This window comes from Mobula birostris, chromosome 7 (genome assembly GCF_030028105.1).
Source record: "Mobula birostris isolate sMobBir1 chromosome 7, sMobBir1.hap1, whole genome shotgun sequence".
In the NCBI taxonomy this organism is placed as follows: Eukaryota; Metazoa; Chordata; class Chondrichthyes; order Myliobatiformes; family Myliobatidae; genus Mobula; species Mobula birostris.
The window spans coordinates 24,684,309-24,700,504 of NC_092376.1; the positions used below are offsets into that span (position 1 = coordinate 24,684,309).

The window sequence follows — 16,196 nt, forward strand, 5'->3', positions numbered from 1 at the left end:
GGCCTATGGTCAGACTATGTACTGAGATCTGTTCAGTGGTTCTTGGAGTCTGAAATTTTTTTAAAAAAGCTGAGTTATAAAACAAACAAATAAATTTCTCAGCTGCTGTGCTGCCTGCCTGGCTTTGTTAACCTACAGCAATTTAATTTGGCTTGTCCAGGTTATACTATTCTATCAAGTGGATGCATGGTCCATTAATCCAGTGTTTTAGCCTTTGTTGTACAGTCCAAACAACTGCAATGAATTATCATGACTGAAATGCAAAACTAATATAAGCTAATAAAGAAAGAAAATAAATTGTATGCAAAGCTGAAGTCAGCATAATACAGAAATACAATTTAAATGCACTCCGTCTTTTTGAAAGAGTGAGATTAATGCATTTTTAAATAGGGACCTGTTTTTATTGAATGTCATAGACCCAATGAAAATTATAAAAAGGTGACTTTTTGCTTAAACTTTAGCTTCCTTGCAAAAAAGTTTAAATTTTCACTCGCTATTTAAAAATAGTTAGGTGAAGAAGGAATCTGCCCTTAATCATTCTGAGAACTCACTGTTTAAACTAACTATGCTAAAAGCTCTTCATAGACACGTAACACTACACTACAACTCCTACAAGGCAGCACCAAGAAAGAGACTTTATTTTACAGCATCTTTCATAATTCCTAATGACTGAAAATAAGATGGAAGTAATTTTATATAAATTTAAATTTATAAATACAACAATTTTTATTAGGTTTTATGATGTATGAAACAAAGCAAACTGCAAACATCAAGTTCCACAAGGAGTACTGAAATAATAATCTGAAAATCTCCCTCATTGGTATTGATCAAATTTCAATGTAAATTTATTATCAACGTACATGTAGGTCACCCAGACACAACCCTGAGATTCACTGAAATACCGCATTGACTGGGTGTTCAACCACTCTGCAAAAGACAACAAACTATGCAAATACTAAAGGAAAGAAATTAAAATAATAAATATGCGATAAATATTGAGAACATGAAATGAACTGTCTTTGAAAGTGAGTCCGTCAGATGATGGGGGAAGAGAAATTATCCCCTTTGGTTCAAGAGCCTGATGGTTGAGAGGTAATTACTGTTCCTGAACCTGGTGGTGTGTTGTGAGTTCTGAGGCTCCTGTACCTTCTTGCTGATGGCAGCAGCAAGAGGAGAGCATGATCTTGGTGATGGGGTCCCTGACGGTGGAGGCTGCCTTCCTGTGACAGCGCTCCGTGTGGATGTGCTCAGTGGTGGGGAGGGCTTTACGTGTTATGGACTGGCCCATATCCAGTATTTTTTTGTAGGATATTCTGTTCAAGGGCATTGGTGCTTCCATACCAGGCTATGATGCAACCAGTCAGTATACTCCCCACCACACATCCAGAGAAGTTTGTCAAAGTTTTAGATGTTATGCTGAAACTTTGCAAGGAATTAGAGGCACTGCTGTGCCTATACTAAGTACTTACATGTCACCATATACTACCCTGAGCTTCATTTTCTTGCAGGCATTCATATTAGAACGTACAAAATAGAATCAATAAATAACTACAAGAACTAACAAACAACCAAAGTGCAAAAGAAGACAATTGGGCAAATAAAGTAAAAAAAAAATAAAATAATAATAATAATAATACTGAGAACATGAATTGGACTCCTTGAAAGTGAGTCCATAACATGATGGTTGAAAGTTGCCCGCAATAGCACAGTAAGGGGATATGTTACAACAATAGTCAGTTCTGCTGTCTTACAACTGCAGGAATGTGTGTGGTTTGAATGTTCTCCCTGTGACCATCTAGGTTTCTTCCCTTTCCTCTCACTTCCTCCCACATCCCAGAGAAAAGTCAAAAAACTTAAAAGGAGGTTGATAGGCATGGGAGGGAGAATAGCTTGGAGTTCTGCAGAGAACTAAAGTCCATTGAATGAGCTGTGGATGTCTTCTCTATCGCTGTACTTGTTTTGATATTATGTTCAGTCAGCCTACTCTCAACCTCCCTGTTCACTGGCATTTAGACTCAGAGTCCTAGAGCAACATGCCTTTCAGTCCACCATCTCCATAGTGACCTTAGTGTTGATATTCAATCTGTATACTTCTATTCATTACCTATTAAAATACCTGTCTAATTATCTATTAAACTTTATGGTTGTATCCAATTCTTCCACCTCTGGTAGCATGTTCCAGGTATCAGCCACTCTCTGTGTAAATAAAAACGTTTCCCCTCAAACCCCCTATGAAACTCTTCCCCTCACCTTAAAACTGTGACGTCTTACTTTCGATACTCATACACGTGGACAAAAGAAAAGTCTATCTACCCTATCAGGTCTCTAATAATTTTGTATATCTCTTCCCGGTCACCGCTCAGCCTTCCAGCTCCAAGGAAAATAGATCTAGCCAATCAAATCTTTCCCCATACCCTAAGTGGTCACATCCAAGTAACCTCCTGGTGAAACTCCACTGTACTTGGAGTAATCTGCATTTTTGTTGTTCCATCCTTCCTGTTGTATGCCAACCAGAAATTTACACAATATTACAAGTACGATCAAACTAATGTTTTACATTCCATTGTCTAACCTAAGCATGCCACGTGCCTACTTAAAATGTGGACTTAAAGCCCCAGACCTATCTGTTCATCAGACCCTATACTACAGTGCATGTCAACTCCTATTTGACATCCTAAAATGCATTTCCTCCCACTTGTCAGAATTAATTTCCATCTTCCAGTGCTCCATCCAAAATTTCCAACCGCGCTATGATCTTAGATAATCTTCTTGGCTAATCATAAATGCCATCAACTTTCCTGCAAACTTACGAATCGGATCTCTGACATCCACATTCAAGTCATTAAAATAAACTGCAAACAAGAGTTAGAGGCCCAGTATCAATCCCTGTGGTAAACGTTTGGTCCGAAACATTAACTGTTATACCTGCCCTCCATAGATGCTACCCGATCTTAGACCATAAAACACAGGAGCAGAATTAGGCGATTCAGCCCATCAAGTCTGCTCCACCATTCCATCATGGATGACTCCAGATCCCACTCAACCCCAAACACCTGCCTTCTCACCATATCCTTTGGTGCTCTGACCAATCAGGAAACAATTAACTTCCACCTTAAATATACGCACGGACTTGGCCTCCACCACAGTCTGTGGTAGAGCATTCCACAGATTTACTACTCTCTGGCTAAAAAAAAAGTCCTCCTTACCTCTGTTCTAAATTTGAGGCTGTGCTCCCTAGTTCTGGATACCCCCACCATAGGAAATACCCTCTCCATATCCATTATCTCCTTACTTTTATATTCTATTGCCCTTGAAATAAATACCAACATTGCATTTGCCTGCTTTACCACAGACTCAACCTGTAAATTAACCTTCTGGAAGTCCTGTACGAGGACTCCTAAATCCCTCTGCATCTCTGATGTTTGAACCTCCTTCCCATTTAGATAATAGTCCTTTTACCAAAATACATTATCATAAATTTCTCAACACTGTATTTCATCTGCCACTTCTTTGCCCATTCTTCCAATATGTCTAAGTCCTGCTGAAATCGCATTGCCTCCCCTCTACCTATCTTTGTATCATCCGCAAACTTTGCCACAAAGGCATCAATTCAGTTTTCTAAGTCATTGACAAACAATGTGAAAAGCAGCAGTCCCAATAGTGACCCCTGAGGAGCACCACTAGTCACCGGCAGCCAACCAGAAAATGCCCCTTTTATTCCCACTCGTTGCCTCCTGCCTTTCAACCATTTCACTATCCATGCCAGTATCTTTCCTGTAACGCCATAGGATCTTATCTTGTTAAGCAGCCTCATTATCAATAGTCTCCAAGTACCTCAAAACCTCATCCTTAGTAATAGACTCCAATACTTTCCAAACCAATGAGGTCAGACTAACTGGCCTATAATCTCCTTTCTTTTGCCTTCCTCCCTTTTTAAAGAGTGGAATGATATTTGCAATCTTCCAGTCCTCCTGGACCATGCCAGAACCAAGTAATTCTTGAAAGATCATGACTAATGCCTCTGATATCTCTTCAGCAAACTCTCTTAGGACTCTGGGATGTAGTCCAAGTGGTCCACATGACTTATCCACCATAAGAGTTTTCAGTTTGCCTAGCACTTTTTCCTTTGTAATAGCAATGGCACTCACTCCTGCTCCCTGACACTCATGGATCCCTGGCACACTGCTAGTGTTTTCCACAGTGAAGACTGAAGCAAAATACCCATTAAGTTCATCTGCCATTTCTTTGTCCCCCATTACTACCTCACCAGCATAATTTTCCAGTGGTCCAATATCAACTCTCACCTCCCTTTTACTCTTTATATAACTGAAAAAACTTTTGGCATTCTGCTTTATATTGTTTGCTAATCAGTCTTCATATTTCATCTTTTCTCTTCTTATAGTTTTTTTAGTTGCCTTTTCTTGGATTTTAAAAGCTTCCTAATCATCCAACTTCCCACTCACTTTTGCTACCTTATATGCCCTTGCCTTGGCTTTCATACAGTCCTTAACTTCACTTCTCAGCCACAGTTCTGAGTTCCTCGAGCATTTTGTTTGTGTTGCTCAAGATTTCCAGCATCTGCAGAATCTCTTGTGTCTTTGGCCCTGCCTATGTAGGCCAGTGCCTATAGAATTAAGAGCTTCTGTTTCCCCGGATCGAAGAATGAACTTGTGGCAAAAATATGATCCAAGTCCCAGACATGAGGAAATCTGCAGATGCTGGAAATTCAAGCAACACACACAAAAAATACTGGTGAACGCAGCAGGCCAGGCAGCATCTATAGGAAGAGCTACAGTCAACGTTTTGGGCCGGGACCCTTCGTCAGGACTAACTGAAAGAAGAGATAGTAAGAGATTTTAAAGTGGGAGGGGTAGATCCGAAATGATAGGAGAAGAGAGGAGAGGAGGGGTGGATCTAAGAGCTGGAAAGTTGATTGGCAAAAGGGATACCAGGCTGGAGAAGGGAGAGGATCATGGGACAGGAAGCCAGGGGAGAAAGAGAAGGGAGGAGGGGAGCCCGGAGGGTGGAGAGCAGACAAGGAGTTATAGTGAGAGGGACAGAGGGAGAAAAAAGAGAGAGGAAAAAAAGGGGGGGAATAAAAAATACATTAAAAATATATTAAATAAATAAATGAGGAATGGGGTGTGAAGGGGAGGAGGGCATTAACAGAAGTTAGAGAAGTCAATATTCATGGCATCAGTTTGGAGGCTACCCAGATGGAATATAAGGTGTTGTTCCTCCAACCTGAGTGGTGCTTCATCTTAACAGTAGAGGAGGCCATGGATAGACATAAAACTCCTTGCCTGCTCTCCACCCTCTGGGCTCCACTCCCCACTTATCTTTCTCCCCAGACTTCCCCTCCCATGATCCTCTCCCTTCTCCAGCCTGGTATCCCTTCTGCCAATCAACTTTCCAACTCTTAGATTCACCCTTCCCCTCCTGTCTTCTCCTATCATTTTGGATCTCCCCCTCCCCCTCCCACTTTCAAATCTCTTAATATCTCTTCTTTCAGTTAGTCCTGACGAAGGGTCCCAGCCCGAAACGTCGACTGTACCTCTTGCTATGGATGCTGCCTGGCCTGCTGCGTTCACCAGCATTTTTTGTGTGTGTTGATCCAAGTCCCAGCGTTAGTCAACATCAAACTGCCTGACTCTATAGAGCAGTGACCTTAGTATTATTTATATTATGCTTCCAGGTTGATAGACACTTAAAACTTAAATTACAAAAGAGAATAATCAAAAACACAAGAGGTTCTGCAGATGCTGGAAAGCCAGAGTGACACATGCAAAATGCTAGAGGAACTCTATTTCTCTAACTTACTGTAATTTTTCCCACTCTCTCTTCGCTCTTCTTCCGTTTCTCACTCTAGTTCTCCTCTTACCTCTTCTACTTCTTCTCACCTGTTGTCACCTCCCTCCTTGCTCCTTCCCTTTCTCCCATGCTCCACTCTTCCCTCCTGTCAGATTCCTCCTTCTTCAGCTCTTTACCTTTTCCACCTATCACCTCCCAGATTCTCACTTCATCCCCCTTCCCCCTACCCACCTGGCTTCACCTATCACCTTCTAGCTTTTACTCCTTCCCCTCCTCTCCACCCTCTTATCCGAGCATATGTCCTCTTCCTTTTCAGTCCTGATGAAGGGTCTTGGCCTGAAACATCTACTGTTTATTCCTTTCCATAGATGCCATCTGACCTGCTGACTTGCTCCAGCATCTTGTGTGTGTTCCACAGAATAAGCAAACGTTTATGGGATTTATTCATGGTAATCCCTCTGAAAAAAAGACTCTGACGTTGCTAGCCTTGACCTAACATTTACTGGTTGTTATTGTTTCAGGTGTTACATAAGGAGGAGTATGCACACTGGCTCGAAAACCGCTTGGAGGCAGAATCTTCTGTTGAAAATCGAGATGAGCTCCTGTACCAGTCAGCAGTCTGTTTGGAGACTGACCTTCAGTTGTTAGGTATGGGATAGCTCCTCGGTGTTACTGTGGCCCTTGGATAAGCACATTTTTGCTTTTGGATCTTAAAAGTAAGTAGTTAGCAAAAATGTCCATGTACAGTGCGTCTATACAATTATGCATCTGTGGAGACTCTGATAATATTTGGGGCTCTTCCACCAAACTGACTATAATGAGGTTTCAATAGAATACAAAAAGATGGGTAATAAATTATATCAATTAATAAAAATCAGGAACTTCCAGAGCACAATCGAAGTATATCTGGCCTGTTTCCAAACATCATGTGAAACTTCAAAACAGCTACAGAGAATGCCAGTGATATTCAACAGGTCAGTAAGCATCTGTAGAGAGATAAAACCAAGAGTTTATGTTTAAAGTTAACAACCTATCATCAGTACCAGTTTCATGTCACTGACCTGAACCATTAATTCAATTTTTTCTGTTTACAAATGCGGCCTGGTTCGCTCAATATTCCCTGTTTTAATTTCAGGTTTTTAGCATCTGCAGCTTGTTTTTCGCTTTGCGTTTAATTTTGTTACCCCAATGTTTCACTCTTTGAGAAAACTGGACAACTGTCTATAAGAATGTTCAGATGCAGGCATGTGACTGAAAGAGTAGAGTATTACCTTGCATTGAGTCTTAGTAGACAGAGTAGGGTTTGTTGTGTGCATCTTGCACTGAGATACGCAATACAGGTTTCCCCCGCCATCGGAAGGTAGAGCGTTCCTATGAAACGGTTTGTAAGCCGGAATGTCGTAAAGTGAAGAAGCAATTACCATTTATTTATATGAGAAAAATTTGTGAACGTTCACAGACCCAAAAAATAACCTACCAAATCATGCCAAATAACACATAAAACCTAAAGTAACAGTAACATATAGTAAAAGCAGGAATGATATGATAAATACACAGCCTATATAAAGTAGAAATACTTTTCTACAATCATTGCCACATTGTTCTCCATAGCGAAAATCTCACACAAGCGCTCTCGGCAGAAACACTCTCTCCAGTAACCTTTAAGCTATGAAGCTGCCATATCATACCAAATAACACGTAAAAACACACAGCCTATGTAAAGTAGAAATAATGTATGTACAGTATAGTATCACTTACCGGAATTGGGAAGACAGTGCCGAGCACGCTGATGATGGTGTATTAGGCTGAGTTGTCGGAGGTTGGGGTGGTGAAGTGGACCCCAATCTCCAGGCCACCGACGGATACCGATCCGCGAAGAATGCAGTGGTGTAGTGGTACCCGGGACGCACCCAGCACATCTTTAAGAAAAAAGTTGAAATAAACAAGGTAATTAATTAGGTGCCGCCCGGCACGTAAATGTCGGCCCAGATCAGAGGCGACGCAATCGGCAATCACCCCTGATCTGAGCCAACATTTACGTGCTGGGTGGCACCTAATTAATTAGCTTGTTTAGTTCAGCTTTTTTCTTAAAGATGTGTTTGGTGTGTCCCGGTTACCGCTGCATTCTCCGCGGCAATGTATCAGTCTGCGGCCGAGGAGTTGGGGTGGTGGGACACTGGGGTGTCATCTCATCGTCGTCTGTTTCCATCAGGGCAGGGAGGTCATCTTCTTCTATGTCTGCCTGCCTTGATGTCAGAGGTCAAGGTTCGTCGTCTGCTGTGGCTGATGTGGAAGGCTTGAAAAACGACTGTGTGCTTGACTGCTTAGCCTCGCGCATTTTTCTATCATACAGTTCTTTGTAAGCACTCAAACCATCCTGCAAATATGCCCTAAAGCTACGTACCCTTTCAAAATTAAAGTCGTACTTTTCTGCAATCATTGCAGTGAAAATTTCACGCAATTGCTTCACATTCGGTTCCTGGACCACTTCACATTCGGTCCGTTCGCTGCTGCATTCGGTTTCGATTGTTATCCTTTCCTCTTCCAATTGCATCAGCTTTTCATCTATCAGTTCTTGGTCATGGGATGCCAAAACCTCTTCAACATCATCTTCATCATCTCCTCAAGCCAAAGTCACTTTGTCCTTATTTCGTTCACCATAATCGAAATGCTTAATTACGTCTAGTTTTATGCTAAGTGTAACACCCTTATGAGCTCATTTAGGCTTTTCCGATACCTTAGAACTCATCTTGCTAACGGCTGCTCACAGGCACGTGTTTAAGCAGTGCCGGCTAGAATGCAGTTCCGGGGGAGGAGCTTGGCTGCTCGGGGTGCATGCTGCCTTTTTTTGTAACAGTGAAAACACCTTCTATTAGCGAAAACAGGTAACTAACGTAGGTCTTTCGTAACAGCGAGGTTTCATAAAGCGAACATTCGAAAAGCGGGGGACACCTGTATTCCTGAACCTAAGTGCATGCATGTATTCCTGAATAAGAACCCATGTACAGGGACATTGTTTGCCATGATATGTGAAATCTTGTCCAGCACCGGGATCCTATCATGCTGGTGATCCATAACATTTCCTAATCATGGAACTGCTGCAAAAACCTTTGTTCGAGGTTCATTTGTTATCAAAGTATGTATCCATATACAATGCTGACATTCATCTTCTCCAGATGGCCACGAAACAAAGAAAGAACTTGCCTTCCATATTTGCCTTGAGGTCTCAATCTTCCTTGATGCTTTAATCAGCAAAATGTAGTCAAACATCGGCTTGTGTTCCATCTCGAAATTTCTTCACAACGAGGCCGTCCGAGTACGTGCTCGCTTTCCGGAATTTTCTCGGAGAGAGCAAAGCACTGGATCACTCGACCAACTCCAAACTGTAAATCTCAGGCTCTAACAGTCCCAGAAACACCTTTAAGGTGAAAAACAGACAAGGAAGAAGTAAAATCGACATTTTCGTGGGCTACCTAGAAGATGTCGACCGAGGGAGCGTTGTACCCCGGCGCCATCTTGACCGGAACTGGTAGAGGGTAAAGCAATACCAGCATCTTTACTGTCAGTCAAGGCATTTACGTCTTTAGAGATACAGCACAATTACCAGCCCTTCCAACACAGCAAGCAATTACACACATATAACCAATAAATTTACTAACTCATACATCATTATCAGATCAGATTCATTTATTTCTCACCTGTACATCAAAGCGTACAGTGAAATGTGTCGTCTGCATTAACAACCAACACAACGTAAAGATGTGCTGGAGGCAGCCCGCAGGCATCACCACACGTACCAGTGCCAACAGAGCATGCCCACAATGTTCAGCCGGACAACGCGAGCAACAATGTCAGCAAAATTGAAAAGTATTCAAAAATAAATTAAACACAAAATAAGTGTTAACAACATTAAAGCTATTTAAAAATAAAAAATACCTTTACTGTAAACTGAAATTATTAAAGCAAATGTAACTAAGCTAATTCTTCCTTTCGCCTGCCATATGCTCTCCATTGAGACTAATGGGCCAAAGTACAGGATTTAAGAGCAGATTCCCAGCATAAATGCAAGGAGTTGCCCAGTATTGGGAAATAGCTGGTGGAATTTGCTCCGCAAGTGTTTGGAATGTTAGCCTTCATGCAGGGGTTTTGAACTAGCCAGCGCTTACTTGGAAGGGATAAAATCAGCACTATTATCCGAGAAAGTGAACAAAATCCCCCAAATCTGTCCCATCCATTTACTGGACTGTAAATCTGTATGGGGAAATGATAAATCAGGATTCCTGCCAAACTACTTGTGTCAAGCTGCCAGCTAAGTATAGAATGATGAGGCTGGTTACAAAGCTAAAATGATATGGATAGGCTCATAATAGATCAAAGTGATTTCTGAACTGACCCTATAAACTCACAAACTGGAAAACAGCAATTTTGCTGTTATTTTTGAGATGTATTATGAAATAATAGAGTATCATCTTCAGTTTTACCAGCAGAAAGTGGCCGGGCAGCTGTTTTTCTAACTGCAGTGTATTTTAATTTAATAAAGAAGTACATGAGTACATCACCACTCATGTTGGATAGGAATATTTGTTAAGTTGTCAACAAGGGGCAGTGTCGTAACGTAACACTTAGCATATTGTTTTACATAACCAGCTGTGAGATTGGGGTGCAATTCCCACAGCTGTCCGTAAGGAGTTTGAAGGTTCTCTCCGTGACCACATGAGTTTCCTCTGGGTGATCCAGAGATGTACAAGTCAGGGTTAGTAAGTTGTAGCCATGACATGCTGGCGCCAGGAGCATGGCGAGGCTAATGGGATCCTCCAGCGTATCTCGGACCGTGTAGGACGTTGACAGTAAGCAACGCGTTCCACTGTGTGTTTCAATGTTTCGATGTACGTGTGACAAATAAAGCTAAACTTTAATTGTCTATCATGAAAGCTGTGTAACTGCTCTAATTTTGTTCTTATAAAAGCACGAGAATTTAAAACAAACAACCCTATCACTTAATGAAGGATCTCGCCCCAAAACATCGACTGTACTCTTTTCCATAGAAGCTGCCTGGCCTGCTGAGTTCCTCCAAAATTTTGTGGGTGTTGCTCAGATTTCCAGCATCTTCAGATTTTCTCTTGTTAGTGAACCCTATTATCTGGTACTATTCAGTGCTGTAATGAGGTTTGAACTGTTTATTGATGCTTGTGAGAAAAAGATGTATTTAATTGATACACGTGTATGTAGAAATAGTTTTTGATCAAGCGCTTTCTGTGGAAGGAATGTTCCTTTCCTTCAACGGAGTTATTGCTCTTCCTTTGCAGTAATCTTTTTAAAAGTGGTGTCACAACAAATAGTTGTGTGATGAATCACATCTGCTGCAATGGTGGAGGTATGGAAAAGCTGCATCGATAGTGGAATTAATGAATTCAGATGGGAAAACTCATCATTTCTAATACCATATATTATCTTTAACAAAGCGGCAGATATCTGTGAATGTAGCCAAGGTCATGAGTGAATCCAAGCATTCAGAAGGCAGTGTAAATTGCTGAACATTTTTTCTCTGCAGTTTATAATGTCATCTGACCAATTTGCATCAGAGCTATGAGCCAGCTGATCTTTTATGCAATGGTATATGTGTCAGGTGCTTTGTTTTACTTTTAGACACTTTACATTAATTTTCTGATGACTGTGGTCATTTTGCTACAAGTCATTTCTCCTGCACAAGGTAGTGTCTGTATTCCATAATTTGTTTAGGCCCTATTTACATAAGGAGAGATTCAGGCATACAGGAACGAGAGATACCAGCTGGATGAGTGTTGTCATAGCAACAGCCTTGCACTCAATATTAGTAAAACCAAAGAGCTGAATGTGGACTTCGGTAGAATGAGGGAACACAAACCAATCCTCATAGAGGGATTAGAAGTGGAGAGAGTGAACAATTTCAGGTTCCTTGGTGTCAAACTCTCTGAGGACCTAACCGGGTCGTAACATATAAAGAAAGTAAGACAGCGGCTATATTTCATTAGGAGTTTGAGGAGATCTGGTTGGTCACTTAAAACACTCATAAACTTCTACAGATGTACTGTGGAAAGCATTCTGACTGGGTGGATCGCCATCTGATATGGGGGGGGGGGGGCTACTGCACAGGATTGAAGTAAATTGCAGAGTATTGTAAAATTAATCTACTCCATCTTGGGTACTAGTCTGTGTAGTATCCAGGACCTCATCAAGGAGCGGTGCCTCAGGAAGGCAGGGTCCGTCATTAAGAACCCCCACTACCCAAGACATTACCCCTTCTCATTGTTATTATCGGGAAAGGGGTACAGAAGCCTGGAGGCACACACTCAGCGATTCAGGAACAACTTCTTCCCCTCTGCCATCCGATTCCTAAATGGACATTGAACCCGTGAACACTACCTCTCTACTTTTTAAAAATTTATTTCCTGTTTTTACACTACATATTTTAACTTAATTATTTAATATACATATATAAATTTACTGTAATTCCATTTTTTTTCTATATCATGTTTTGAATGGTACTACTGCTGCAAAGTTAACAAATTTCATGACGTATGCCGGTGATTTTAAACCTGATTCGGATTCTCATAGCGATGCAACAGACTCTCACTTATTCAGAGTATAGTTTTGCTTCTTTAGAATAGTTTTTAGTCACCCATTGACCATTCATTAAAACCTTGTTTGTATTTTTCCAAGGTAGAGCATCTATGAATGGTTCATAAATAGTGATAATAATCATAAATACAAAAAGGGAATCAAAACGGCTGACTACATTGGAAAGATAGACATGCTCAATTGGACAACAGATATGTGACTGAATTGAAGAGATTGTCTGAGTATTGTCTGTTCAGTGATAGACTTGATGCACTGAGAGATTGTTTAGTTTGTACAATCTTACAAGAAAGCATTCAAAAATGGCTCCTAACAGAAGCACAAGTCACATTTAAAATGGCAGTTAAAATTGCTGTATCAGTGGAAACCTCAGTCAGAGATGCAATTGAGTTGCAGTCAGGAATGAAAATGAGCATGAACAAAATTGCAATATCTAAACAGAAACCTGCCTGGTCAAACAAATTGTGTTACCATTGTGGTATGGGCCCACATACACCAGACCAATGAAGATTTAAAGGTGAAACATACAGAAAATGCTACGAAGTAGGACACAGAATAAGAACATGTTGGGCAGACATAAATAAATGGACTGCATAGGGAAGAGATAAAGATAAAAATCAAGTTGCAGTTTCAAGAAGAGCACTAATCTGCCTACTGCTGAAAAATCTCTGATAATGACCGGAGTGACATAGGACTGAGGAGACTTGAGATTTACATTGTGAAAAGTAACAGGAGACAAGCAATATGGCTTACACCAGAGGTGAATGACAAATTAATTAAAATGGGACTGGACACTGGTCTGACTGTTCCAGTCATTCCACAAAATTAGTTTGGGCAGCATTTCAAAGATAAGTGAAACCTGCAGATATCCAATTAAGAACTTATACTGGAGAAAAGGTAACTCCTGTGGGAGTGATATTCATGACAATGAAATATAACAACCAACAACCAATATTGGGCTTGTATGTGGTAAAAACAGGAGGGCCAGCATTGTGGGGTTGTGATTGGCTGAGACAACTACAGCTTCATTGGTGATCCATCCAGCATTTACAAGCCACATCCCTGCAAAAGAGAGTCACCTACAAGCGAATTAGGAAAAGTACTGGATGATGCCACAGCAGTGTTGAAGGCTGGAATTGAAAACTCAAACATATCAAGTGTTAAATGAAAATGCCATACCCAAGTTTTACAAAGCCCATCAAGTTCCTTATATCATCCATGATAAAGTAGCTAGTGAGCTAGATCGCATGGAGGCTGAAGGAATTCTTTCCAAGATTGAGCAGAGCCCATGGGCAATGTCACTGGTCCCAGTAGCCAAGAAGAATGGGTCTGTCAGGATCTGTGGTGATTTTAAGGTCACTATCATTCCAGTAGTGAAAGTAGGTCAAAACTGTCTACCCAGAAGATAGGATATTGTTTCAAACCTTTCTGGAGGAAAACACGGCAAGCAAAGTGGGCCTAGCCGAGGCCTACCTACAGATAGAAATGGAAGAACAGTCCAAAGTGTTCATCACCATAAGCATTCACAAAGGGCTTTATCACTATAATAGGCTTATTTTTGAGGAGTATCATCTGCACCTGCTTGCTGGCAGAAACCTATGGACCAGGTACTGTAGGGCCGCCCAGGTACTCAGTGTCATCTGGATGGCATCATTGTTACTGGTAAGAATGACAAGGGAAATCTCCAAAATCTCAAGACAGTGTTATAAAATAAAAGATTATGGGCTCAGAGCATGATGCAACAAGTATGAATTCTTTAAACCGAGCAACTCTTCCTGTGGTCGCACCACTTCCACACAAGCATTACACAAGCATGCTGAGAAAGTTCAAGCAGTGGTGGATGCCGCAAGCCAAAGGACGCTGTGGTCTTTTACTATAACAGGTTCCTGCCAAACTTGGATTCTGTGCTCCATCCCTTGAATTCATTACTACAGATCGGGAAGAAATTGCAATGAACAAAGCACTGTGAGGTGGCTTTCAAAAAGGTAAAGGAATTGGTGATGTCAGACACTGTGTTTGCACGTTATGATCCACATGGGTCAATGAAGCTTGCCAGGAACGCCTCTCCAGACTGGTATAGGTGTAGGTGTAGTCATGTCACATGTTATGAATGATAGAAGTGCACATCCCAGAGACTTGGCATCATGTTCCCTTACTGCTGCAGAGAAAAATTACACAGAGGTTGACAGTCTGCTTTGGGATGTAAAACATTTCAATTCACAGAAGGGTGTTTCACTAACAGCAGCAGCAGAAAAGCAGAGCTGAGCTCTTTTTCTTGGAGGACACAATGACACAATCGAATTCAAGAGGAAAACTAATCATGGCAATGCTGATGAATTTTCCTGTTTACACTTGGACAAGGAAATACCTGAAAAAATTTACAAAAGAGGACACTCTTCTTGGACGTATTCTTCTTAATGCAATTCAAAAGTCTCTCCTATTATGGCGGAGATGACCCCACACTGTCTCAGGTCTACATGGCCACCAAAATGGCTAGAACGCCACTGTGCAGCGGAAACTCCAGTTACCCCATTTTTACCAGCACCAGAAGGAACTTGCTCTTAATGGAGGTTACCTTATGTGGGGGCTGAGAGCTGTTGAACTATATAAGCTGATAGCTAAGGTGTTGGAAGAGCTACATACCAGTCATCTAGGCATGACATGAAAGTGTTGGCTTGAAGCTTTGTCTGGTGGCCTGGGATAGATCATCGAATCGAGCAGCTTGCCATGCACTGCTCAGGATGCAAGACATCCAGAATTAAAGTGTCCAGAGCTGTGAGAACCACTTGCGGCAGACCCAGAGTCGACACCTACAACCACCATGGGGGAGACCCCAGAATCTGAGATTGTTTCACAGCCACAAGTCTCACCTGCCAAGCAGAGTGACCTAACCTCCCATGTCAGGAAAAATGTTATTCCACGAAAGCAATATGCTACATATTGAGTTGTAATGCATTCTTGCATTCTATATTGAGTTGGAGTTTATAGCTAGGCTGGGAGGAGTGTTATGTATTTAATATTCCAGTAATATTTAAGTAATATTGTAAATATGTTGTTTGATTAAACATTCTTTGTTGTGGACCTAACTCATTACGGGTTATATGCAAAAGTACGTGAATGGCATGCGTCATTACGTCCCCATGTCATATATGTGTGTGCCCTCGCTTAGTGTAAAAATGAAACTAAGGCATACACTCTCCCAGTTTTTTTTTCAATTAGTTTTATATTTTGGAGTACAAAACATAACATGCGGAGCAAGAAGAGATACCGAGGAGCAGATTGGGAGGCAGATTTTGGAGAGGTGCAAAAATAACAGGGTTGTTATCATGGGTGACTTTAACTTCCCTAATATTGATTGGCACCTGATTAGTTCCAATGGTTTAGACAGGGCAGCGTTTGTTAAGTGTGTCCAGGGCAGATTCCTGTCGCAGTATGTTGTCAGACCAACTGGGGGAATGCCATACTAGAGCCAGTATTATGTAACGAACCAGGTCAGGTCACAGAGCTCTCAGTGGATGAGCATCTGGGGGACAGTGACCACCGCTCCCTGGCCTTTAGCATTATCATGGAAAAGGATAGAATCAGAGAGGGCAGGAAAATTTTTAATTGGGGAAGGGCAAATTATGAGGCTATAAGGCTAGAACTTGCGGGTGTGAATTGGGATGATGTTTTTGCAGAGAAATGTACTACGAACATGTGATCGATGTTTAGAGATCTCTTGCAGGGTGTTAGGGATAAATTTGTCCTGATGAGGAAGATAAAGAATGATA

General features: G+C 41.4%; 1 protein-coding gene across 2 annotated transcripts in view; it reads left to right on the top strand.

Annotated features, from left to right (window-relative positions):
* atp10a (ATPase phospholipid transporting 10A) overlaps positions 1-16,196 on the top strand; it is a 437,297-nt gene that overhangs the window by 336,150 nt on the left and 84,951 nt on the right. For both annotated transcript variants that reach the window (XM_072262735.1, XM_072262733.1), the window contains one exon: positions 6,333-6,459. In XM_072262735.1, the coding sequence (XP_072118836.1) occupies positions 6,333-6,459 (127 nt within the window). The remainder of the gene's footprint in view (positions 1-6,332; positions 6,460-16,196) is intronic.